The sequence below is a fragment of the Typopeltis vanoorti genome, chromosome 3, assembly GCF_054136105.1.
Source record: "Typopeltis vanoorti isolate ZY-2024b chromosome 3, IOZ_Tvanoo_1.0, whole genome shotgun sequence".
NCBI lineage: Eukaryota > Metazoa > Arthropoda > Arachnida > Uropygi > Thelyphonidae > Typopeltis > Typopeltis vanoorti.
The window spans coordinates 68,907,671-68,934,909 of NC_143551.1; the positions used below are offsets into that span (position 1 = coordinate 68,907,671).

Below are 27,239 nucleotides of genomic sequence, written 5' to 3' on the forward strand. Positions count from 1 at the left end.
CCATTGTCGGCTGGATTTATCTTTTCAATGGGGTCCAATTTACGCTGTGCATAAATAAAAGTTGGTTACTTATTAAAATATTTAATTTTTCCGCTTGTTTTCATTGCTGTAGTGATCTGATAACGCGCGAGAGATGTTTGAATAGCGAAGATGGAGGCCTGAATAATAATAATAATAATAATAATAATAATAATAATAATAATAATAATAATAATTAGTTAATATCAGTCGGAATGCGTGAGTATGGGTTCGGGTGAGGGGGGAAGAGAAGGTTGTGAATGTGACATATGGGGAAGTGGGAGAAGAGAAAAATATTAAACTCATATGTCTAACTCTCATGTTATTATTATTATTCGGAAGAAAGAAAGTACTAGATATGTTGGTACTAGAACATTAAAAATTTATAAAAAGTACTAGATGTAGTCACCCTGTGCTTGACACAGTTGGACAACTTTTATATAAACAGGTATATACCAGGTGATTATAAAATAACGTCAAGTGTTCAGAGCCCTCTAGCGAGTAATGTATTGGACGAAACACACCAATATTCGGTATACGCACACGGGATTCACACGGTAGACGCACACGGGAACATGGGGATTCGATTTAACGGAAAAAAAGAAAGAAAAAGTACCAAATGTCGCCAACAGGGGAAATTTTGGCGCTGTTTACCGAGTAAAATGCATTAATTTGCATTATCATGTTTCTTGTGAGCGATCATGCAATAAAAGGAAAGCCTGTGAGATTTCTTATCATTCGTAGGCGAACTGCTTTTCGATGCCTCTTACCTTACGTGAGCGTGCTTTGTTAGTCAAACTCTATTATCAGTGGAACAATAATGCCAGTGCTTGTCTTCGTGATTTTCGGCGTATGAAAAATTTACGAAAAGGACCGATTAGCGTAACAAACTTACGAAAACTGATTCGGCGATTTGAAACTACTGGAACTCTAGCAGTGCAGGTAGGCAAGGGACGCAAACTAATCAATCACCAACAAGTTGAACAAGTTGCAACTGCTATTGTGGAACAGGAGATGGCGAATGTGCAGGGTACCAGCAGTGCACGAGCAATATCCCAGCAAACGGATATCGCATACACAACGGTGTGGAAAATCCTACATCAGATGTTGAAGTTTTACCCCTATAAAATCAGTCATGTTCAAGAATTGCTCCCTGGTGATGCGACCACACGAATCGACTATCTTTGAGATTCTTAGTGCGCATGGAAGTGGATGACGCATGACCATGGCAGATTTTATGGAGTGACGAAGCGCACTTTTATTGGAACGGCGATATTAACACACGCAACTGTCGCATTTGGGCTGCAACTAATCCGCATCGTGTGTCTGCAGATGCCTTTCCACTCGCCCAAAGTCACAGTGTGGTGCGGATTTATGGCATCTTTTATCATCAGTCCATATTTTTTACGAGGAAAATGGCCAAAATGGACCAGTGACCTGTTCCATTAATGCTAACAGGTATGCCAATATGCTACAGAACTTTGTGGTTCCGCAACTGCAGCAAAGAGGATGTCTCGATTCTACCATCTTCATGCAAGACGGTGCACCACCCGACATCGGACTTCAGGTATAACGTGTTTTACGACAACATTTCTCTGACAGAAGAATCATTAGTCGTGCATTTCCCATGCCATGGCCATCGAGATCGCCTGATTTCAATCCTTGTGACTTTTGGCTGTGGGGATTTCTTAAAAGTATTGTGTATCAAGGACATGTGCCCAATATTCCACCTTTGAAAGATCGAATAACGTTACATGAGACAAATCAATTCCGATATGTTGCGAGCCACTGTGGAAAATGTCGTGCACCGTATGCAGTTAATGGAACATCAGAATGGTGGTCATATTGAGGATCATTTGTAATTAACAATAAACGTCATGAAATTGATGTGTGCTGGCTCTCATTTGCCATTTAGCCATTCATTAGTAACACCTACTAAAATTAATTTGGAAGCGCCAAAATTCTCCCTGTTAGCGTCTTTTGGTACTATGTTTTTGTTAAATCGAATCCCCATGTTCCACTGTGTACGTCTACCGAATATTGGTGTGTTTCGTCCAATACATTACTTGTTAGAGGGCTCTGAACACTCACTTGACCTTATTTTGTAATCACCCGGTATATAAAGTTACAGGATGTTTAGAAAAAATGTATTTTTTTTTGCAGGTAAACGAGTTATTTTTATTTAAGGAAACTAATAAAAGTAAAACTATATAAGCAATAGAAGCAAATAAAATGAAAGATGATCAGTAATTGGTTCAGTTTTGAAGCTGAACTGTTTATGGATGTTGATGGCGCCCAGCAGCTTTCTTTTAAGAAGAGAATTTGTCGATTGGAAAAGCCTGCTACTAAAGACTCACGCAAAAAGTTAAGCAAGTTTGAGCGCGGTTAGTAGTTGGAAGGGGTCAAACGTTCGATGCTGTTAGCGCACTCTCCCTCGATGAGTCTTTGGACTCCCTGGAGGTGTCACATAATAATAGTAATAAAAATCTTCATAGTTCGGTGGAGTAGTGCCCATCTATATCTATAGAAATGGTATAATTCAGAAATGGCAACTTTGAGAACAAGACCAGAAGGAATCTCTGAGAAAAGCTATTCAAGAGAGATCAATCTACTGCAAGAATGCAATAACTGTATTCTGCTATTATTACTATCTCACGGCATGTCAATCGAGTCCGGAAACTCATCGCTTGAGACCAAATCAACCATCATAAATTTAGATTAATCCTTTATCCAAGTGTAAGCAATCAAAGTTTGCGCCTGAAGTATCTTCAGGATTGAGGAAACTCGTGGTAAAGGTAGACCAAACTTTCATCACTACTTATCTTAGTATCTCCCATAATGCAAAGCACATCTCCTTGCGAACATGTATAATGCTATGCATTAAGGGAATGTTCACTACCCATACCGGTTTCGACCTTTATTGAGGTCTTCTCAGTGGGAGCTAGACCCAGAGGTGGATATACTAAGGAATAACGAATAACATTTCTTGCTAGATGGGTGAAGTAAAATTGCATTTCGTATTCCCCTTTGTCTGAAATAAAAAAACTTTGAATGGAATGTTTATGAGCCATATGTTCGCCCAGTGAGGGCAGTGAAATTAGCTGTGTTCAGCTGTACTAAGATATATTTTGGCCTTTTATATTTATAGCTTTCTGCTTCATTATATTCTGAAGCTTCCTTGATCAACGGGTTTGGGTGGTTGCTAGTCTTGGTAAAGAACTTCACTGCTAGATCTAGAAGGGAAGAGATGTAAGGAATGTTGACTTCTCTATGGATCTGGGTGTTTCTGATAAACCAAGGGGCATCCAAAATCATTCTCAGGCACTTATTCTGCAAACTCTGTAGTTTCAGAATATTTGTATTTGTGGTGTGGCTCCATGCGGGGGACGCGTAAGTGATGACCGGCCGAATTACCATCTTGTAAATTGTTAATTTTGTTTGTGTATCGAATTTGCTTTGTCTGTTGATCACACGGTAGAGCTGGGCTATGACCTTGGATGTCTTTGAGGTAATGTGTTTTATATGATTACTGAATAGAAGTTTTCCATCCAGGATAACTCCGAGATATTTGACTTCGCTCTGCCATGGAATCTTAACTCCCAAAAGATGAATGCCCTCCATATTGTGGATTTTCTTCCTTGTAAACAGTATGGCTGAACTCTTCTGTGGGTTAACTTGGATCCTCCAGTCTGCCAGCCATCTCTCTAATATATGTATACTCGATTGCATTCTTCTAGTTGCCAGTTTTGGGCTCAGAGATCTTGCCATTAATTCAGTACCATCTGCATATAATGCAGCGGGTGTTGTTCTCGGGTTCAGAGGGATATCTGTTATGTAGATTGAGAACAGGAGCGGGGTCAGAAGAGAGCCCTGGGGTATGCCTGCGAAGACCCTGCATCTGGACGAAATCGATTCTCCGACCCTGACCTACATATATCTGTCTTTCAGGTATGAGCGGGGTCTTTTTATTAACTTGATTGGAAAGTTGAATTTTATGAGTTTGTAGAGAAGGCCTTGATGCCACAGTTTGTCAAACGCCTTCTCTGCATCGATGAAGATAGCAGCAGTACTGATTTTCCAATTGAAACCTTTCGTAATGATTTCTACTAGCCTATATATTTGTTGAACTGTACTATGTGTCTTGCGGAAACCAAACTGTTCAGTTTCTCTGTTACCTTTCTGAGGCTGGACAACGGGCTGATTGATCTATAGCTCTCTGGAAGGTGAGGGTTTTTTTCTTGGCTTCTTCAGTGGCACGAAGATGGCCGTTTTCCATGCTGTGGGAAAATGCTGGAATCTGAATATTGCACTAGTAATGTTAACGAGATGAACTATGGCCTTTCTTGGAAGTAGTTTTACTGTTCAGTTAGTTATGCCATCAGGTCCTGGAGCCTTTTTATTATTTAGGTGTGTGAACGATATTTATTATTTCTGCCGGAGTAGTCGGAGTGATATGTTCAGAATTGACAGTGTGCTGTCGTAAAGTTGATCTAACATGCCGGTGAATTTTGTTCATAAGGTTAATATTAAGATTTACATAAGATGGATTGCACTGAGATTCAAGGTTATCTATTAGGGCTTCTTCTTTCTCTTCATCTTTGTGAACTGTCCCTTTCTTGGTTTGTATAGGGGGTATGAGTTGCTTTTTGGTGCGGATGGCTCTTAGGAATTTCCAGACTAGGTGATCTTCAATCTTTATGTTAGCCAATTTGGATTCCCATTGGTGGTTTCTGTGATTTTGAAGAGCTTCACGTAGTTGTCTATTTAGGTTATTCAGTATTATTTTCTTGTGGGACCCGGGTGTTGTGGTATCTCTTTCTGGCTCTATTTTTTGCTCTGATTAGATCCATGATTTCCTCTGGGATACGGTTGGGTGGGTGGGTGGATGATAGTGGATTGTTTGGCTGATTCTATTGCTTAACGAATTTGTATGGTTAAGTTATTTACTGCTGTGTCAATCTCTTCCTTTTTACTGATATTGGATACTGGACCAATATAATCTGGAAGAACCTTGGCTAACCTATACCAAATTATGAATGTGTGTGGAGGAGAGAATTGATCTGATGAACCTAGATTAAGTACTATGGGACTGTAGTCAGAAGATAATTCGTTAACTGTTTCCAATTTATATTAGTATCTTATATTTTTGAAAATAACGATGTCTAGCACATCCGAGCTACCTGATGGACTGAAGTGAGTGGGCTCGGTGGGACCTGCCACCACTGCAGAGTTCAGTATTGCGTAGTTGAATAGTGTGTAGCCTTCAGAGTTATTTGAAGAGCTGTGCCAAGCTGTGTTTTGAATTGAGGTCTCCTGCTATTATTATGGAATCATTTTGTCCAAGTATGGAGTGCAGATCAGTTGTTAGCAGAGGAATGCTTGGGGGTATATAAGCAGCATAAATCTTGAGAATGCCAGCATTGCTGGTATGCACCTCCATGCCGGACACTCCAGGTTTACGATTTGAGGGTTGGCTATTGTCTTCTCTCTCCCCCTCTCGCACCAGTTCTGTCATTTCTGTACATAGTGTATCCATGGTTTTTTAGGTTTATTGGCTGATCTTAGGTGTGTTTCACCAATCAGGATGATATCAGCGCTGAGACGAATCGCAAATTCTTGAAGCTTTAAGACTTTGTTCATCAATCCATTAGCATTCCATGCGACTATCATAAGCGACTTGGGTTTAAATTTTTTACTCATGACACATGGATGTTATAATGTTTGAGTGCCTTGGAGGAATCTCTTTCTGGAAGATGGTGAAGGGCTTACCACCATGCTGAATTCCTATAGCATGGTGGCAAGCGAGGCAGTTAAGTTGGAACTTTCTAGTTCGAGAGATTATTATTATTATTATTTCGGGCAACTCCAAGGAGTCGACAGACTCATCGAGGGAGGCCCTAACATTATGTCAAGAACAACTATTCGACATTCACACAGTATCTATCATACCTTGCCTTGAACTCATTCACGGTCATAGCACCCACAACATACTCTGTAACTTATTCCACTCATTCACCACTCTCCAAGTAAAAAACCTAGCTCTAACACCCCCTGCTAACCACATTCTTGCCCAGCTTCCATGAATGGCTGTAGTCCTCCCACCACCAGTCCTATTCTCAAAAATATCTTCTGGATTAATCTTATACAAACCCTTCAGTAATTTGAATGTCTCAATCATATCACCCCTTTTGCGCCTATCAACCAATTTTTGCAACCCCAAAATCTTCAACCGGTTCTCATAAGGTTCATTCCACAGACCTGCTATCATCTTGGTCATTCATCTCTGGATCCTCTCCACCTCCTTCCCATCAAGAAGAAACCCTGGCACTCATATCTGGGCACAGTAGTCTAGATGGGGTCTTATCAAGGCTTGATTTAAAAAAAAAAAAAAAAAATCAGCTAACGCCTTTTTATTCCCGTATATACGGGAGTAGGCGAGGCCATTTAGCCCTATCTAACTTTTGGAGACTGAGTGGGCAGTTCAATCTCCACTGGTACCCAATCAGAGACAGATGGCCCAAGGCTATCACTAATTAAGCGGTACGCAGTGAAGAGAGACGGCTCAAATGTGCCGCCATCTCGTGGTCTCTAACCCTAACACAATATATTTAATGTCTGAAATAATGTGGGTTCTACGGTCGATTTTCTTGAGTTTACAGGACGAAAAACCTGCTTGCCCGTGCCAGAGATCGACTAACTCGGGAACCGGTCGAAAAAAGGCTTAGAAAAATTTCCTCTAGTCGCCGACTAGACTCGAAACCAAGACTTCCTTCGTGCGGCCTAGCGCGGTGGTGTGCAAACGCCACATCCACTGAGCTACACAGGCTTGATATAGAGGAACAATAACTTGTTTGTTTCTGCTTGTTAAAGTATTTTTCAGCAACCAAGTGATTTGATGAGCTGATTTAGCCACTTTTGCAATGTGCCCCCTAAACTTCAACTCCCTATCCACCAACACTCCCAAATCTCTGGCCTCATCAATCTCCTGGAGTACAGTTCCACTAATGTGATATACTGCTGCTAATCTTTTCACTCCAAAATGCATAACCTTAAACTTTGCCACATTAAATTGACACCCATTTTCCCTAGCAGAGTCCTCCAAACTATCCAAATCATCCTGCAAAATTTTGACATCCTGTGCACACACAATTCCTCTACCCAACTATGCATCATCAGCAAACAAGTGAATACTTCTTCTCAGATCCTTTCCTATATCGTTAATGAACAAATTCAAAAGTAGTGGTCCAAGAACAGAACCCCGAGACACACCAATAGTCACAAGCCGTCTTTTGGACTCCACTCCTGAATAAACCACTCTCTGGTATCTTTCTATCAACCACACTCCTATCCATCTCACCAACCCTATATCCATCCCCATCTGCTCCAGTTTACTGATTAGAGTTCCATGTGGTATCCTGTCAAAGGCCTTGGCAAGGTCCAGTAGGATCACTGTAAACCCATTACCCTTATCCAGTTCAGCCGTCACTGTGTTATAAAACGTGAGCAAGTTACTGAGGCATGATCTACCCATAACAAAACCATGTTGTCCCTCATACGGTATCCTATTTTCATCTATCCAATCCTGTATTCTTCTCTTGACTAATGTCTCCAAGACCTTGACAACGATTCCTGATATGCTAATCGGTCGGTAATTTACAACAACAATCTTGGAACCTGCTTTATGCAGTGGAACTATTTTCCCGTCTTTCCACCCCCTCGGGACTAACCTAGATCCGAGACTTATATTAAACAAAATGGTCAAGGGCACTGACAGTTCTTTAGCCGCTTCACTTACGACACGAGCTGGTATACCTTCGAATTCCACAGATGTATTGACATTTAGGTTTTGGAATAGACTACTCACCTCCACTTTATTCACCATAATTACCATATAATCTATTGGTTCATTCATTTCTGCAATGTCACCAACTGGAAGATATATTCTTGCAAAGTGCTCGCTCAGCAATTCCACTATATCCACTGATTCGGTTACCTCCCTACCATCGGCATTCTTTAAAATCATTCTGCCATATACATTTTTTCTTTTACTTGCAACATATCGAAAAAACTGTTTAGGATTCTCTTTAGCCTGCATGGCCAATGTTCTTTCATAATCCTTTTTTGCGTTTCTTACCACAGTCGTTACCCTTCTGGCCTGCGCTTTATACCGTTCATGTGCGTGCAGGTCACCTTTCTCCTTAAATTCCTTCCACAGTTGTTTCTTTTTTTTTTTGCAGCTCAAGCTTAATGGTATTATTCATCCATTTAACTCCTACTTGATTTGTTATTCGGACTCTAGGTATACAGAACACTTAACATCAAACTATAACTGAACGCTGCCATAAGAATACCTGTCTACTTACCTCCTGCTCACCTAACCACAATGTTGATATGCATCTCTCTCTAACATCACCAACTGTAAAATCAATACCTGGATGATACACCTTTGCAAAATGATCATTCATTCTGATCCCAATTATTTATTTGGATTCAGTCAGCTGCCTACCATGAGAATTGTTTAAAGGCATTCTACATAGCCATTTTCCCTCTTACTTGCCACATAATGAAAAATTTGAGTTTACTTTCTTTGGCCAATTCTCTCCCATAATCTGATTTGGCCTTCCTTACTATACTATGGAAGGTCACCCCCTTCTTGCTTGCACTTTGTACTGCTTATGAGATATGCTGATAACTTTTTTCTTTATATTTCCTCCACAATGTTTTTTTGTAGCTCTTCTTTTATATAACTACTCATCAACCTAATTCCAACTTCGTTTATCATCCTAACCTTGGGCATGTAGTATGATACTAATACTCTGAAGCGATCTCTGACCACTTGCTAGGTACTACTGACATGCTTTCCTTGTAGCGCCTCAAGCCATGGCACTGTTTCAAGATGATCCCTGAGTCTTTCATAATCACCAGCATTATATATCCCCTCTTAACATTTTCTCCACGTGTTTGGCAACTTTCCAGAAAAAGTCTGGATGGTTACTCTCCCCCAATTGGAGGCAGAGTGTATACGTTGATTATGGATATATATTCTGATTCTATTATCAGATTCACACCCCCCTCAAATCTCTTGTTCCCTTAATAGCATGTTATTTCATGTAATTATCCCTTGACAACTTTATAAATCCTGCTTCCATCTTGTCATGCTTCTTCCAGTTGATATCCCCCATAGTTAAAGTCTCCCATAATAATTGTTCGTCATACACTCGTGTTGATTTATCCATACGTGGCATGTAAATCTTTCTGTAGACTGCCTGGTCTCTATCAGCACCCAACAACTTTTTTTGTCTTATTTCCCTCTATTTCACACCAGACAGCCTCAAATCAACCATCTAATTAACTAAAACAACTTTAACATCTCTTTAACTAATTTTGTTGGTTGTAATTATGCTTCTACCATCAGCAATTCCCCACCTCTTGTCCTGTTCCTTCTATTCTCCCTGAAAATATAGTATCATTTACATTCCATTCTTGTAACTATATCATTATCAGTAAACCAAGTTTCACTCATTCCTATAATTTTTGGCCAAGCCGAGTTTACAAATTCCAAAAAAACTCCACACCCTTATTCCAGATACTTGCATTTGTGTAAATGCATTTCAACATCCCTTTGTATCCATAGTTACCCTTGTGTGATGTCATTACCAGCCTATTCAAATTGGAAACCTGAAATCCCATGTGGTATTGCGTAATCATTACAGTACACATGCTCATTTATCACAGGGGCGGCCAGACACATGCTTGACTTCATCCTCCCTAATATCTCCAGTTTCCCTGGTCTTGTCTTGCACTACCATACTCTCCCTAAACAACACTTTTCTCCAAAACATCTAACTCTCAAATTATTTAAATATAGTCCGCTGGCATATATAAGTCGTTTGCATCAAATTCGCTCCAAACAATAAATTGAACACCATTCTTCCTGCACAATCATCTCATTGATAATCAATGCCCTTCTTAGTTCTGTCCTGTCATACCGAGCCAGCAGACTAACAATTTTTACCTTCACTTTCCATGTTTGTTTCCACTAACAACTCTCTTATTGGATATTTCTCACTTTTCTAATCGTTTCTGTCTGTCAGCCAAAACAATTAACTCGTGCGCTTTGTTCTTTTTCATACTTACAGCGTCACTAACATCATTTATCTTCGCACCTGGAAAACAGGCTTTCATTATTTTCTCATTAAGTATAACTCTTCCCCATACAGCACTATCTCTTTTTTTTCCTAGTGTCTCGCACTTTATGTTTTCAATTTACTTTCTTTCATTCTCTGTTCATCTGTGCCATACGCCAATTGTTTCCCCAGTCGCTCGAGTCACATTTCGTCCTGTGAAGCAGTCTGCGTAAGAGTGCAATTTCTTTCCGTATTAGCATCTCATCATCCGCATTATTACTATCAACTACTTCCTTCAAACTGTCATTCGTATTTTGTGCACTATCATTCACTGTTTCTGCTACATTGTCCACAACACTCATAATCCTGCCTTATATCATTATCACTCACTTCATTCTTTCGTGACTCGCATTTCTTATACTCGCTTAGGAAACATTTCCGACAAATATTTTCTCCATTCTCGCTCTCATACCACAAACTATTCACTGTCGGCAACGAATACATTAAACACACGTTACTTTGCACAAATCCGGCACGTTGATATCAGTAAATATCGATATCTTGTTCGCTATTTTTCTTGTACACATCGGTGCCATAACGAAAAACAATTTTAAAATGTATATGTATATGAATATTATTAGCAGCATTCTATAATAGTCATAGCTTTCATTCTCTGACTTAGCTTTCCGTACAACAGCTATAATAGTCATAGCTGTTGTACAGAAAGCTAAGTCAGAGAATGAAAAGAAACTGGTTTAGCAAGCTAAAGACAATTCATAAGAATTGTATCCATATTCTGTAAGTAAAAGAAATAATGAATATGAAAGAATAACTCTTCTGAATGCTCTGATGGTGTGAGGGTGACAAATGCAGAAGAGGTTGTGCAACCATTTTGCTAAAAGTTATCAACCTGGTATATGCAACATTGAGTTAACTGCTACTTCTTCACCGAATGAAGAAACTCAGGTGTATGAAGAGGAGTTATTAGAGCTGCTGCACAAAGTGAATAAGAATTCAGCCATAGAAACTGATGGAAGATCAGTACGAGTGCTAAACGAGTGTTCAGCTGAACTGGCTATTCCTTTGACTAGGCTATATAACTGGAGTCGCAGAATAGGGAAGATTCCACGTGAATAGAAAGAATGTATGGTAATCCCATTGCACAAGGGTGGTGCAAAGACGGATGTGTCCAACTACCAACTAATCAGTATCTCAGGAGTGCTGGTGTTAAAGATATTAGAAAAATTAGTTAGGGCTCACATTCAGAAATTGGTTGATAGTAATCTCTACTTTGTAATACTTTTGGATTTTGCTAAGGCTTTTGACAGAGTACAGCATGGAAGACTGTTGCATAAGTTGGATTGAATAGAGGTTTGGGTTATGGAATATTAGCATGGATAAGAGGACGTCTGACTGACAGACATCAAAAAGTGGTATACAGCAGATGTAAGTGTTCAAGATTCCATATAGGCTACTCTCTATATAGGTGCTTCTTTCTTTAATGCTATGACTTTTGCACACGATCTTATTCTCTTATCCTCTACTAAGGTAGGTTTGCAGGAACTCCTTGACCGGGCAGTTGACTTTTTCTCTATTCGAGACCTTTCTATTAATGTACAGAAGTCCTTCTCTTTAGCTCTTGTCCCCTCTGATCGTGACAAGAAGTTTAATCGAGACTAGAGTTTTTCATGCACAGGAGGCCATTGCATTCTTTGACCATCCTGGAAAAGTGGATATTCCACTCCTGGAAGAGTGGGGTAAACATGATACCGAGGTATCATGTTTATCCCAAAGGGAAGATCTTCTGTCCTAGAAGCTGGGATCGCTTCTTTGAGGAAAGCTCTTCTCAAGCCCCAGCAAAGACTGTTTATCCTTTCCCACTATCTCCCACCTTGCTTTTACCACAAGTTGGTGTTTGATAGGACATATATATCGGTACTGTCCCGAATGGACAGGGCTATCCATTCAGCTGTGAGATCATGGCTCCAACCGAAGGCAGGCTCCGAGCCTGCCGTCGGTCGGATTAGCCTTAGATGGCTAATCCCGCAGCTGTCCAGACTCGCGAAGTTAAAACTATCTTCTTCCCCTATCTGCAGAGAGGCTTTCTATAGCCCATTAATGCAAGAAGACTTTGGGCAGTCTAAAGGCTGGTCCCATTATCAAGGTACCTTAATTGAGTCAGCACCTGCAGAATGCAAGAGATGGGCATCTCTGCTGCACTGTTCTGTAGATGGCGCTTCTTTAGTAGAGTCATATCTGGTGCCTCCTCAGTATGATTGGGCAAGGGATGACACCAGACTACATGGGTTCAGTATATTGACCTTATCAGGATGAGGATCAATGCCCTGCCCACTCGAGCCCGCACAGCTCGATGGGGGTAGTGACAACTCAAAACTGTAGGGCTGGCTGCTACTACAGTGAGACATTGTCTCATATAGCACAGTGTTGCTTCCGCACCCATGGGGGGGGTCATGCGGAGGTATGACGCCGTGGTCTCCATTCTGAACAACAGCTTTAAGAACAAATGTTGGGAGACCGCAGTGGAACCACATTATAGGACCTCCCTGGGTTTGAGCAAGCCAGCCTTAGTGATTAAAAGAGATGGTAACATTTGGGTAGTTCAAGCCCAGGTGGCGGGAACAGCATGCCAGTAGTATACCAGCCACTAGTGACCAGCTCAAGATCAAAATAAGTTAAGAAATCGTGACGTGATTGGTTGTTCATTTGATGACGTCATTGTGTGTGACGTCAAGAGTTTGTAATGTTTGGAATTTCCCTGGGGGTATATGCATCACTGACGTCAGTTCTTGTGTTTTGGTTCGCGTATGGAATTATGGGTGATGTTAGAGAGAAAAAAATACTGTCTTTTTCACTTTATTTAATTTCTGTATGTTAGATTCAGTAAATAAATTTGTTAATAATATTACAGTCAAATAAAAGGTAACATAGAAATTAACAAAGTATATATTACAGAGCTAATATTAATTTGAAATAATAAGAAATAACTATTTATTTGTTGTGCTGGCAAAAGAAGTTTCTAAACGAAAACGCTGCGGAGAGTTCAAAACCATGTTTGTCTCTTATCCGTTACTTAAAATTACTAATGCTAAAGAAAAAAATAAATAAAAACAAAATTCCAGTTACAGAAATAGGTTATGAGTACAAGGAATTAAAGGTAAAATCAATAGTCATATTGGTTTAAAAAAATAAATGTAAGCATTAATTTACTACAGCAATAATTGCCCACGGGAACCAATTCCAACCTAAACATACGATTTAAAAAAAAAAAAACGTGTTTTTTCCCCCCTCCAAAGTTATCAGTATCAGTTGGAGGTGACATCACTAAAAGATATCTGCAAATGATGAGCTCGCTCATCTCACTAGCCTGAGCAGACATCTTCTGGAGGAGAGGGGGAGAAGAGGGTGGGGTGAGGGGAGCATTGTAGGGAAGACCCCTGTCAACCTCTTGACTACCCTTTCACTTCCACCACCTAATGCTATTTTTTGCCCCTCCAGAGTTATCAGTATCAGTTGGAGGTGACATCACTAAAAGATATCCGCAAATGATGAGCTCGCTCATCTCCACTAGCCTGAGCAGACATCTTCTGGAGGAGAGGGGGAGAATAGGGGATGATGAGGTTAGGGGTGGGGGGAGAGCATTGAAGGAAGTTTTACAGAGAGACAGCATTTAATTAACCCAAAAACGTGACTTAAACTCTTAAAGTTTGGTATAGAAAAAATATTTGTACTCTCCAGATAACACATATACAAATTTTACCTTTCCCCACACAAAGCAAGATTAAAAACACACCAACAGCATGCGAAAACATGTCGTTGAGTCATCTGCAGAAAAGGTTCATTTTTGAAGGAATGGTCAGCGTAGGGCATAGTAAGAGTAAACAGTACTATAAGAAAAACCATAGAGTCGAGTGACTTTGCACTTAAGGTGATCGTTCATCCACTGCAGCTGCTGTTTTGTATTGTGGTGTTTTGTGTTTGGTAATGTAAAAATAATGAGTGAGCCACAAAATTCTTTGAAATTTTAATTGAAAGGGAGATGGTAAATCCCGTTTTTTTTTATAGCCGGGTCTGAAACTCGGATTGAAATCCATCGAGTTTCATGCCGAAAAGACTATCGGCAGGCCCAAGTGTAAATGATCACTTGGGTAGTAGAACACCAGAGCAACTCCATGCAAAGGTGGAGCAAGATCCGTCACTAGCTTTAATATTTTCTCATAATGTAAAACCCAGCTCCTAAGATATATATATATATATATATATATATTGTTCTACATTATGAGAAGAGGTCACTACTCAGACCGGTTTCAACCTTTTTTTTTATGAGGTTTCATCAGTGAGTAGGTAGACCTGGAATATCAAGGTTTTTAAGTGAACGCGAACATACATACCTCTACTATCGAATTGCCGAAATGGTGCACTCCTATATTGTTAATTACTAAGATAATAAGCCAAAATGCTATTTTACCGGCGAATTTGATAATTGAAAGGGAGATGGTAAATTCCGTTTTATTTTATAGCCGGGTCCGAAACTCGGATTGAAATCCATCGAAATCCATAGAGTTTTATGCCGAAAAAAACTATCGGCATGAAATTGATGGATTTTGATCCGAGTTTCAGACCCGGCTATAAAATAAAACGGGATTTACCATCTCCCTTTCAATTAACAAATTCGCCGGTAAAATAGCCTTTTGGCTTATTATCTTAGTAATTAACAATAATTAACAATATAGAAGTGCACCACTTCAGCAATTCGATAGTAGAGGTATGCAAGTTCGTGTTCACTTAAACACTTAAAAACCTTGATATTCCAGGTCTACCTACTCACTGATGAGACCTCAAAAAAGGTTGAAACCGGTCTGGGTAGTGACCTCTTCTCATAATATAAAACAATGTATATATATATATATATATATATATATATATATATATATATATATATATATATATATATATATATATATATATATATATATATATATATATATATATATATATATATATCGGACCCGGCTATAAAATAAAACGGAATTTACCATCTCCCTTTCAATTATCAAATTCGCCGGTAAAATAGCATTTTGGCTTATTATCTTAGTAATTAACAATATAGGAGTGCACCATTTCGGCAATTCGATAGTAGAGGTATGTATGTTCGTGTTCACTTAAAAACCTTGATATTCCAGGTCTACCTATATATATATATATATATATATATATATATATACAGTATATATATTTGATAATTGAAAGGGAGATGGTAAATTCGTGACAGAGCTTGCTCCACCTTTGTATGGAGTTGCCCTGGTGTTGTACTACCCAAGTGATCATTTATACTTGGGCCTCGCCTGTTATTCTTGTATAACGCCTGTTATACAAGAATAACAGGCGTTAGCTGATTTTTTAAACTATAGTTATATATTTAATATATTGGAAAAGTTGTTGGAAGGTAAAATGCAACAGTGGATGGATAGGGATGCAATACTCTATGGTGGACAGCATGGCTTTGTAAAGAGTTAAAGAGTTGGTCCTGTGCTAGTAACATTTTCAAATTTTATAACAAAGTGACCTTAGAAGTGATAATGCTCGACTTTGCCCAGGCATCTGACAGAATACTACAATGGAAAACTTGCAAAAACGAAAAAATGAGAATGGATATGAGGCCAGTAGCATAGATTGGTGGGTGACTGATGGACAGATAGAGATGGTGGAATGGAGTCTAGGAGGATGATGGTGAAAATTGGAGTACATCGGGGTTCGGTTCTAGGGCCACTACTCTTTGATTTGTATATCAGTGACAGAGAAAGGTTTACGAGTGGTTATTCAGTTGTTTGCAGATTATGCAAAACTGAGGGAGAGCAATAGTCACTAAAGGTGATGTAGATATCCTGCAGGAAGATTTAAATAAATTGGCATCGTAGGTAAAGGATAATGATTATCAATTTAATGTTGCCAAATGTAAGGCTAATGCACTTCAGGTTGAAAATGTGACATGTGTTGCACATATTGATTGTATTGGTTTGAAGGAAATTAATGAGTTTAGCGACTGGGGAATAATGGTGGACAAAGAGTTGAAGTTCAGATGTCATATTGCAAAAGTTGGTAAAATAGCTGAAAGAATTACTTTGATATTGAAAAACACGCTAAAAAGTAAAGATGAGGTATCATCTCTCTCTCTCTTTATAAGGCTATGATTCGGCCACATCTTGACTACTGCACACAGATTTGGTCACATGAGTTTCTTCGGGAGGGGGGAGAAGGAGGTGATCGATAAGTTCAAAGACTAGTAGCCAAGATATTGACAGGTCTGTGGAATACTTCCGACGAGGACAGGTTGATGGATCCAGGTTACAAAATTTAGTTGAGAGGCGGAAAAGAGGGGGAGATAATAGAAACTTTTAAGATATTAAATGGGTTTTATAAAATTGATGCAAATGAAACTTTTCAATACATCACCAATAGTCAGAGAACTAGGGACCATCCGTGGACGATATATAAGAGTGTAGTTAATAAGAGTGTGCAGACCAGATTTTTTTGCTTGAAGAGTGGTGAGTAAATGGAATGGATTTCCAGACTTGGTTGTGAGTTCCTTGACGGTGATTGGATTCAAGGAGCTGTATGATAAGATTTTTTTGTGTGGTGGTTGATTTGGGTCTTCCATGATGAGTCTCCTTACTCTGTGGAGATGCTGTAAAATAATAATAATAATAATTATTATTATTAATTATTACAGTGACACAAAACTCACTTAATTTGAGTAATTAATCCGTCAATTAATGCGCGCTAAGCGAAATTACGTTAAGCGAATGCAGTGAACAACAGGAATAACTATAATTCATCCATCAGTTAGCTTATGTTTGGAAAAAAATTACAGTATATTATTATTATTATTCCTGACATCTCCAAGGAGTTTGAAGACTCATCGCGGGAGGACACCTACAACTGATACAACTGCCTCAACCACTACACCGAACCCCTACTACGAATCATCTCCATCAACGCCATCTACCGCCACTACCACTACAATTGGTGTTCTATGTCTGTAAATTGTGCGTGTTCCGAAGGGCTGATTTGTCTGTATGAGGGATGAAAAACCCGAGTTTCCGGGAGAAAAAACCCAACTACCTCCGCATGAGATCGGCTAACTCACCTTCGATTAAAAATCGTCCAGATAAAGATTCCTCCCGTCGCGACGAGAATCGAACTTGAGCCTATTCCAATCGAAGAGAGCAATGTATCGTCGTTCTTCCAATTGCGCTACGGAGGCGCTTAAGCGGGGAAAGTTCTGCTGAAGATTCTGATTGATGAATCTGTTGAAGAATTCAGTTTAAAGAAATTACCACAAGGATTGAACTTGGCAAGAAAGTTATTTAATCGGTAATGATCTCTCAATGGAGCGCTCCGGAAAATTCACAAGACAATTGGATATTTGTTTAGCTCCGTATTATGAACTTATAAAGAACATCTATGAAATGTTAGTTTTGAAGAGAGTGATGACGATTAAAATATACACTTTATTTTATTTTGCCTAAAACATTTATGTATTATGTGCAATGAAGTTTATGTGCAATTTATAATTTTATACTATGTATTTGTTTCATAGTTTATATGTTTTCTTAACTTACATGAATTACCTGAATTAAATAAAATTTTTTTTTTTTTGTTGGATATGTCATTGTTTATCTTTAAAAAAAAAACGATTGCGGAACCTAACCCTACCTTTTCTATGTGATCTGATTTTATACGGACGCGTCATTTCTATGGAACCTAATATCCGCGTTATACGATGGTTACCATATAGAATTGGCGTTAAGTGAGGTTTCATATACCTATATTTTTTTCTTTCGAGTCAGTAGAGGTCGCCTATGATGGATTATTAGTTTTCTTGTGCGTCATGTGCGGTTGTGTTTGCTGGATTGTGATAGGACGTTGTGTTGCTGTATTATAAATCAGGGAAAAAAATAAATACGAAATGTATTATGTGTAACTCTGTATTGATAAGTTTGTGTTACTGGCTCTATTAAGAAAAGTATGTCCTTCAATCAGTATGTTTTGTGCGATGTTTGCAAGTTTAATTATATTTCAAACAAAAAGCATGTATATAGCAAACGCCACCAAGAAAAGTTAAAAGATATTCTTACGAAATTCGGAAAAAAGGTGAGCTTGTGTCTTTTTATTATTATTATTCAGGCCTCCATGGAGTCAAAAGACTCATCGTGGTAGGTCCTTTCTAAGAAACACAAGTCTATCAAGACTCATCGTAGGAGGACCCTCCTAGGAAGGAAACAAAGTCTATCATACCACTCCTTAAATGCATTGATCATTCTCGCTCTCACCGCTCTATCAGGCAATGCATTCCATGGTTCAACCACCCTCCATGCAAAGAAACCACTCCTCACCCTCTTTCTCACAGTTTCCTTTCGTAACTTCCAGGGATAGCCCCTTGTCATGACTCCTTCCTGCTGTCCACCCAAGCGAAAGAGCTCCCCAGTGTCAACCCTGTAACCACCTCTCAACAGTTTAAAAGTCTCAGTCATATCATCCCTCCTTCTATCCACCAAACTGCAGACCACACTTCCTCAGCTAATCCTCATAACTAACATTGTACAGTCCCGACACCATTTTTGTTATCCGCCTTTGTACCCTTTCCACAGTTAATTTATCCCCTTCAAATCCTGGGGACCAGATCTGAAAACAGTAGTCTAAGTGTAGTCTTGAGCATTTACTCTTGTAATTATGTACCAATGCAATTTATGATGTACTTAAGATAATGCAGGTAAGGCGCTTATTGTTATAATAAGATACACTTAGATATTTTAAATTAGGTATCTATGCAGCATTATGGGATATTGAAACATTTGATGTAACCTTCTCTATTTCAGTAATGGAATAATGTGTGTTGGTGTAATCGAAATACCATATTCTAAAATGCCAAAATGCTGACACTCCATCACTTGACCAACTCTTTTCGGACACAAACATCTAACACAAAAATAAATACATATGTTTGAAATCTTTACCTTTGTAAGCTTTTCATTAATTAGATGTGATGAGTATGCTTATTAGAACAGACAAAAATATGAGATTTAAGTGTCATCATAAGTCTTATGAAACAAGAGTAGGCCTACATGAAAAAGAATTAGACTTATCACACTACATACATTACTTTGCAGCTCGTGCATATTTTTCACTAGACCTAATTTTCTTTAGCAGTTCTTTGTTTTGACACAAACAGTCGAACATATTTTTGCATGTAAAATGTCTGTAATTAAATTTAACTGTAGCAAGTCCTTTCACAGATTCTATGGTAAGTCTATTTCTTTCTCCTTGGTCCACTGAGCTTGTATTAATGAAAAGAGCCTTTCAACACTGGCATTGTGACCTGAAATTGCAAACAGAAACTGAGCCATCTTTACAATTTCATTGTACTGTTCTTCACTCTTGCAGAATTCAATGTAGTCGCACCATTTTTTTCTGACTTGACACTTCTTTTCCATCATATGAAGCAACAAATCTCTTCAAGTTGGAAAATTGGTAAAAACATTTGCTGTCATCAACTTTCACACCTGGTTCCATCAAGAAGTGTATACATTCTTCTACACTTTCCCAGGAGAATTTTTTTAAGACTTAGCCACTTAAAACAGGAAAATTCATTAAACTGTTGCATCCACATGTTCAAATAGTCTAAACATCCTACATAGAGTGTTTCCACATTACACCAAAACTTTTTTACCCCAGATTTGAAGCCATCGCTTTCCATTTTCTTCAAAATGTCCTTTGCTTTCAATGGTACGAAATGTTCATTTTTCCTTCCCTGAAGAAGATCGTGTAATGAAGATAGTATTTCCATTACATTAATAAGGGAATTGTCTTCTTTCTCTAGCCTGTAGGTGATTGTCAAGCAGGTCTGTACCATGTTGGATGCAATTATTAAGGATGTGTGCAGGGCATCCCACTCCGACCATTGATTGGTTAACCATCCTTTTCAAGTTGGCAAATATATTATTGCCTTGACCTCCAAACATGGTATTGCAAATATCACCCCCAAAAGTAACACACATTTATTTTGAAGTCCCAAATTGTTTAGTGTTTCATTGACATAAGTTGAAATAGTTTCTGCAGTTTCATTTGGTTTGCTCTCAACATTCACTACTTTAATCTGTAAACCTCCATTCTTGTAGTCAAAATATTGAATAAGGATAGGAAATACTTTCACATTACCATAGTTACTAGCATCTATTGAAACACCTGTAAAGGGAATATCTGCCATGGATTTGATTATAGTTTCTATTGAATGGGGAGCAAGAACAGAATTCACAATGGTTTGTGTTTTTGTGTGACCACTCGACACTTTGGCTGCAATATTTGAATCACTGAAAATTTGTTTCAACAATCCAGGAGCACAGTCCATGGAATTGTTGTGATGAACAACAGTATGATATGCAAGGGCTCCTTCAGCAGCACTTACATGGTCTTCCAATTCTGAATTTGGCTTGATAAAATAATCACTTAATTTTCCTGTTGAACTCTGTGTCCTAACACACTTTAAATGCTTTTCTTTTTGCTTGTAGTTCGAAGACTCTTATCCCATGCTGTGCAACAGAAACGTATGTATCAGGACTGCATACAATACATTCAGCCTCCCATGGCTCACATCCAGGGTGAAAACATGGAAATTTTTCTCTGAGTATCATTGAAGGAGCACTTTCTTTTAGCTTTAGACATCCTCCACATAATCTGAAATAAATATAAGTAAAATGATATATAATTATATCGTAATGTTTAGGTAGGCCTACATAACAGTTATGTCATAACCTAAAACGTGGTATATATTTTAATTCTAATATAATTTGATAATTTAATATCTTACTTACTTGGTAAGGTCATTAATTTAATTAAGAACAAACAAAACTAAGGATGCGTCTTGATTTCCACTTCAAACACCACCACTACCATAGCACTAAGCATGCAGTAACGGCATTAACGTGAGGCCAGCGAGAAAGAGCAAAACGTTGAAAAAAAAAAAAAATGAGTGCCGTTATCTAAAAGTGCAATTTGATTCAATTATTGATTCATTTGTTCTATAATATAACTAACCTCCTGCATTCTTGTTTCAGCAATGTTACCAACACGGGAGAAACACCTGGGGAAAAAATCCAAAATGCTCCTACAGAAATGCGGACATAACAGGGGTTTTTCAAAAATATATGTGGACAGATATTTTCATTATCAAAATGTGGACATGTCTGCATAAATGCTGACGTATGGTAACCCTAGAAATATATATATTTTGAAGGTTGAAGGTGTCACGTAACATTGTTGTCGCATGAGGCTTATAACTGTTATTCACAGTATACTACCTTTGCAGTATACCTCTACAATGTGTCAAAAGGCTTGCGCAGGAGGACTCAAACTGCCATTATTCACAATTCTGGGCATACCTCTTTCTAAACTGATCCACTAACCCGAACACTACCTTAGATAAACCCCATTCCTCTCGTTCACCACCCTTCTAGCAAAAAACCTAAACCTTATATCCCCATCTACTATACATTTACTCAACTACCAGTGATGTTTTCATTTCACTCCTGCTATATATTGAGAAATTACTCCTACATCCATTCCACAAAATGTTTTTAGCAGTTTATATATTCATCATATCTATTCTATCATTTAGTTTCCCCTCCCCCCACAATCTGCGAATCTTGTTTTTTATCATACAAAGTATTCTATAGACCTGAATAGTATAATAAATTTAGTTTAATCCTTTATCCAAGTGTAAGCAAACAAAGTTTGCACTTTAAAATATCTTCAGGATTGAGGTAAGGTAGTGCAACACTAGGCAACCTTGAGCAAAGGTGGACCGAGCTCACATCACTCCTTGTCGCAGCATCTCCTATAATGCAAAGCACATCTCCTTGCAGACATGTATACTGCTATGCATTAAGGGAAGGGCCACTACCCAGATTGGTTTCAACCTTTATTGAGGTCTCGTCACTGGGAGGCAGACCCAACCGTGGAGATACTGACCTATATTATCTATAATAATAGATAATATAGGTCATATTTACCTATAGGAGTTGCCAACAGGTGTACCACCTTATTATTGAATTACTCTGGATTTAGAGAAAGATGTTGGAAGTTTATTTTTATTTTATTTTATTTTTTTATTTTTCACTTGGTTAGACTATAATAAATTTAGTTTAATCCTTTATCCAAGTGGATCAAGGATTAAACTAAATTTATTATAGTCTAACCAAGTGAAAAATAAACTTCCAAAGACCTGAATTGTGTTGGTCACCTGCCTCCGAATCCTTTGAACCGTTTCCATATCTCAGACAAGTAAAGCTAATCACAGTATTCCAGATGCAGATATATGAAAGCCTTATAAAGAAGGATAATCAGAATTCTACTTGTCATTATTATCTTCGTAGGCATCTGACTAATCCTTTATGCTATTTTGCCAATTTTTGGAATGTTCTCTGAACTTCACTTCCCTGTCAATCATGACCTTGAATCCTTGACCTCATCAGTTTCCAGAAGTGAAACCTCCTGAGTGTAATATCATCATGGTTTATTTATAACTTACAATTTGTAAATAGGGAAACAAAGTAAATAAATAGGAATAAGAAAAAGTTAGTTAATATAAGGAAAGCTTCTCAAATCAGAGAAGCTTTCCAGGCTTCTCTGATTTGAGCCAGTTGAATTATTTCTCATGAAGAGAGAGAGTATCTGTGCTGATAATATACTGTGGTTAATATACTGCTAGAATTGCTTAGGTGGTCTTCCTCTCTGTCTTTGTCTATTTGAGGGGCATATAAAAGTAAGATGTCAAAGTATGGAGGAGAGTGTCTCAGTTGGTGTTCAAGCCAACAAGTTGACGTCTGTGTTGAGTTTCATTCAAGGATTTTTGATTTGCCTCTTCTAAAATAGTGGAATTATGAATATGATCCTTCCAAGAGTAACAGTCTTATTCTTAGCCAAGTAACAGTATTAAGCAGGTTGTATTAAAGCTATTAATGGTTTTTATTGCTTTTTGGATGGAAATGTTCCGTGTTTCTCCACTATATAAAAAGATAGCCTAAGAGGTTGCTTTGTAATTTTTTTCCAAGTTAGTGAGGGGGGGGGATTTCCATATATTTCCTAGATTCATGTGTTGATTGACAGCTTTATATTTTCTAAATATTATGTCATTTACAGTATTATTTATATTTGAGCCTAAGTATTGGAAGTCGTCTACTTTTTCTGAAGGTTGGTTGTGTTCTGTAATGATGGAACTATGTGATATATTTGTGAATATTTTAGTTTTCAGTTAACTGTCAATCCAAATATTTTTGCAACTTGGCATAGTTTATCAAAGTGTTATTGCACCTTGCATAAAGATAAATCTATTAAAAATAAAAAATAAATCTGCTAATGCCTTTTATTCCCTTATAGGGAGTAGGCAAGGCCTTTATACCCGATCTAGCTTTTGGAGACTGAATGGGCAGTTCAGTCTCCACTGGTAGCCAATCAGAGATAGCTGGCACATGTCTGCTGTCACAAATTATAGCAGCCACCAATGAAGAGGCTGGCAAACAAGTGCTGCCATCTCTTGGTACCTAACCCTAATAAGATATGTTACTGTCTGAAATAATGTGGATACTACGGTTGATTTTTTTTTGAGTTTACAGGATGAAAAACCAGAGTTTCCAGGAGGAAAAACCCGCTTGCCCGTGCCAGAGATCGCCTGATGCAGGAACCGGTCGAAGAAAAATTTAGAAAAAGTTCCTCCAGTCAGCGACTAGATTTGAACTTAAGTCTAACTTCGAGTGACCAAATGCAGAGGATGCAAGCTCCACTTCCACTGAACTACTATTAATACTATATCATCTGCATAGCTGAGGTCACTGAGACAGAGTTATATATCGTTGGTTGTTAGCGCTGCACCGAATTTGTCCTCAACCCTCCTGAAAATGTAGTCTAGGGTTATTATAAAGAGTAAAGAAGCGAAGATGTCTCCTTGTAGAACTCCTGTTATAGGAAATTTTTCTGTCAATTCCCATTTACACGAACTCGGGCATGAAAATCTTGATAAGATGCTGCAATTACTATTATTATTATTATTATTCAGGCCACCACGTAGTCAAGAGACTCATCATGGGAGGTCCTTCCTAGGAAACACAGTCTATCATACCACTCCTTGAACTCATTGACTGTTCTTGCTCTCACCACTCAGACAGTGCATTCCACGACTCAAACACTCTCCACGCAAAGAAACCACTCCACACCCTCTTGCTCACAGCCTCCTTTCGTAACTTCTAGGGATGGTCCCTTGTCACTGCTTCCTGCTGTTCCACCCAGTGAAAGAACTCCACAGTGTCCACTCTGTAACTCAACAGTTTAAAAGTCTCAATCATATCACCTCACCTTCTTCTATCAACCAAACTCTGCAGTCCACAGTCCTGAAACCATCTTTGTTATCTCTCCCCCCCCCCCCCCCCCCCGTACCCTTTCCTCGGTTAATTTATCCCCTTCAAATCCTGGGGACCAAATTTGAGGACAATTGTCTAAGTGTGGTCTGATCAGGGTCTTATACAATGGAATGATAACCCTTTTATCTCTGCAGGTCAGCATCCTCAGTATTGTTGCAGCAATCCTCTGGGTTACCTTCACTTTTGCAATATGCTCACTGAATTTCAGTTTTCTTTCAGTCATCACCCTCAGATCTCTTGTCTCCCCTACTTCCTCCAGTACAGCTCCTCCAATTTACTTGCAATTTTGTTGGGAATACCATAATGATAAAGAATGCTAAATATGTTAATTCTATTAATGGAATCAAATGCCTTTATGAAGTCTATGGGAGTGGGATAAAAAGAATATTCTCATCTTTAGAACCTTCCAATTATCTTCTTACACTGTAAATGTAATGTAATGTAAATGTAATATGTTATGACTCCAAAGTGGATAATTACATTTTTTCCAAATTGAAAGAAAAGCCATTATACTTTGTCCACAATATCAGCTTATTAATGTCATCCCAAAGAATTTCTTATTTGTTGTTGCTCTTATTAATTTAGCTTGATCAGCACCCAACTGGTTGGCCAAGTGGATTGTATATCCACTCTTGAATCCGTCCAGGGACATGAATGTTATGTGATTGTACTAACTCTTTGTGGAAAGGGCATCTGCGATCCTACTACTGCTTGCAGAAGACTTCACTCCCAAAACCCAGTAATATACGAGGTGACTATATGGTGTCAAAATGATGTCACGTGTGAATATCTAATACACAACTGAATATCACTCATTGAATTACCTCTAATGCCATTAATAGCAATGGTCCAACAACAGAACTTTTCAGCATACAAACACGCCCCCCCACACACACCACTGGTCACCTGTTTAATCTTTGATTGCATCCACCATATACTATTCTTATGTCCATCTGACAAAAACTCTCCTATCCATCTCGCCAACTCCATATCTATTCCAAATTTGTCCCAGTTTACTTAACAGATTATCTTGTGATTAGGTATCCTGTCAAATGCTTTTGTACAGTTCGGCAACATTACCGTGTAAACATTGTGTTTATCCAACTTTGCCATTACAGAGGACTTTGTTTCTATGATAGAAAGACATCCTTATGGTGTAGAAACAGAGTAAATTGCTAAGGCAATACTTTCCCTAAAAACTATGCTTCTCATTATAAAGTATCATATTCTTATCCACCAATTCTTGAATTCTAGCTTTAAACAACTTTTCGAAAACCTTAATGACCACTCATGAGATAAGGCCTTTTCCCTTTCACATTCATGCACCATACATGTGTACACATATGCAAACATCTTAAGTAATCCCATGGCTGAATTCACATCAAGATTTTGCAATATTCCAAGCACTTCCATTTGTCCTCCGTAAAGCTCACCTCAGTGCCTGTCACATTAGCCAGTGATTTATGCACCACGATAAACCTTTGCAAAATATACACTCATCATCATCATCAAATTCTTGCCATATATCCTCAAAGGGTGTACAGGATATGATAGTACTACATGAAAAATTTACATCATTATTAACTTCCTATCTACAATTTTCCTCCAAATCAGTCTGTTGCTTGTCAAGACTCCAACATTATCAGATCTTATATTTCTATTTTCTAAGGCACTTTGTACTGTATCAATCCGCCTATATCTTGGTCTTCCTCTGGGTCGTTTTCCTGGCAGAGAACACTTGCTTTGCTTAGGGGTGCTTAAGGGTCAAAGCTGTATAACTGATGCCTGTCCTGAGCATACACTGCTGCTTTGTGTCATTGTATGCCAATTATATTAAGGTCTTGTTTTAGCTTGTTAACAACTGAATGTCCTGTATTCTTACAATATGGTTGAACCATTATGGCCTTTATTTACACAGGATAATGCTAAGTAGCCGACCACTCCTCTGACATATCATTATTCACAAAGTCAAAAGTATCTTATTCCCAAAATGCTCCTTAAACACTGATCAAAGCATTCAAGTGTCCTATTATCAATGTTACACAATATCCACATTTAGCTCCATAACACAAAATAGAGAACCAGTTTTGTTTTGCTTTTTATTGAAGTTCTTACTTTCGAAAATTTCCATAAGCTTTTGAATATTCTTGAAGTCATTCTTCACCTTACCTCACCAATATCAGTTATGTAGCTACTAAGAGGATTGAAGTGAGATGTTCTATAGCACATCCTTTAAGAAAGACACTTTATTACCTGTTTTCGTTATCTTTGTTTTCTCAATATTGATAATCAAACCTAGTTGGCTCCCAGTATCATCAATTAGCAATAAAGGAATTAATTTTTCCCACATGATTTGTGAATAAAGCCAAATCTCAGCATAATCCAGATCAGATACTTTAAGATTCTTAGACCACTTTAATCCCCAGTTCTTCTCCTGAAAGAGATTTGTTCATCACAAAATCATTTACATGACTAATTAGAAAAAGTTAAAGCACACATTCCTGTCTTACTCCAGTTGTTATTTTAAACCATCAGGTTTAACCCAAATTAAAATAATTACTAATTTAAAAAAAAAAAAGATATGAATAATTAATAGCGATCACAT

The 27,239-nt window shown here is 38.2% G+C and overlaps 1 protein-coding gene across 1 annotated transcript in view; it reads left to right on the forward strand.

The window, feature by feature from the left end:
- The first annotated feature begins 18,064 nt into the window (after positions 1–18,064).
- The window catches only part of LOC150108244 (centrosomal AT-AC splicing factor-like), a 107,789-nt gene continuing 98,614 nt past the window's right edge, over positions 18,065–27,239 (forward strand). Inside the window, exon 1 of the mRNA XM_090415697.1 lies at positions 18,065–18,317. Within this exon, the coding sequence (XP_090271823.1) occupies positions 18,192–18,317 (126 nt within the window). The 5' untranslated portion in view covers positions 18,065–18,191. The remainder of the gene's footprint in view (positions 18,318–27,239) is intronic.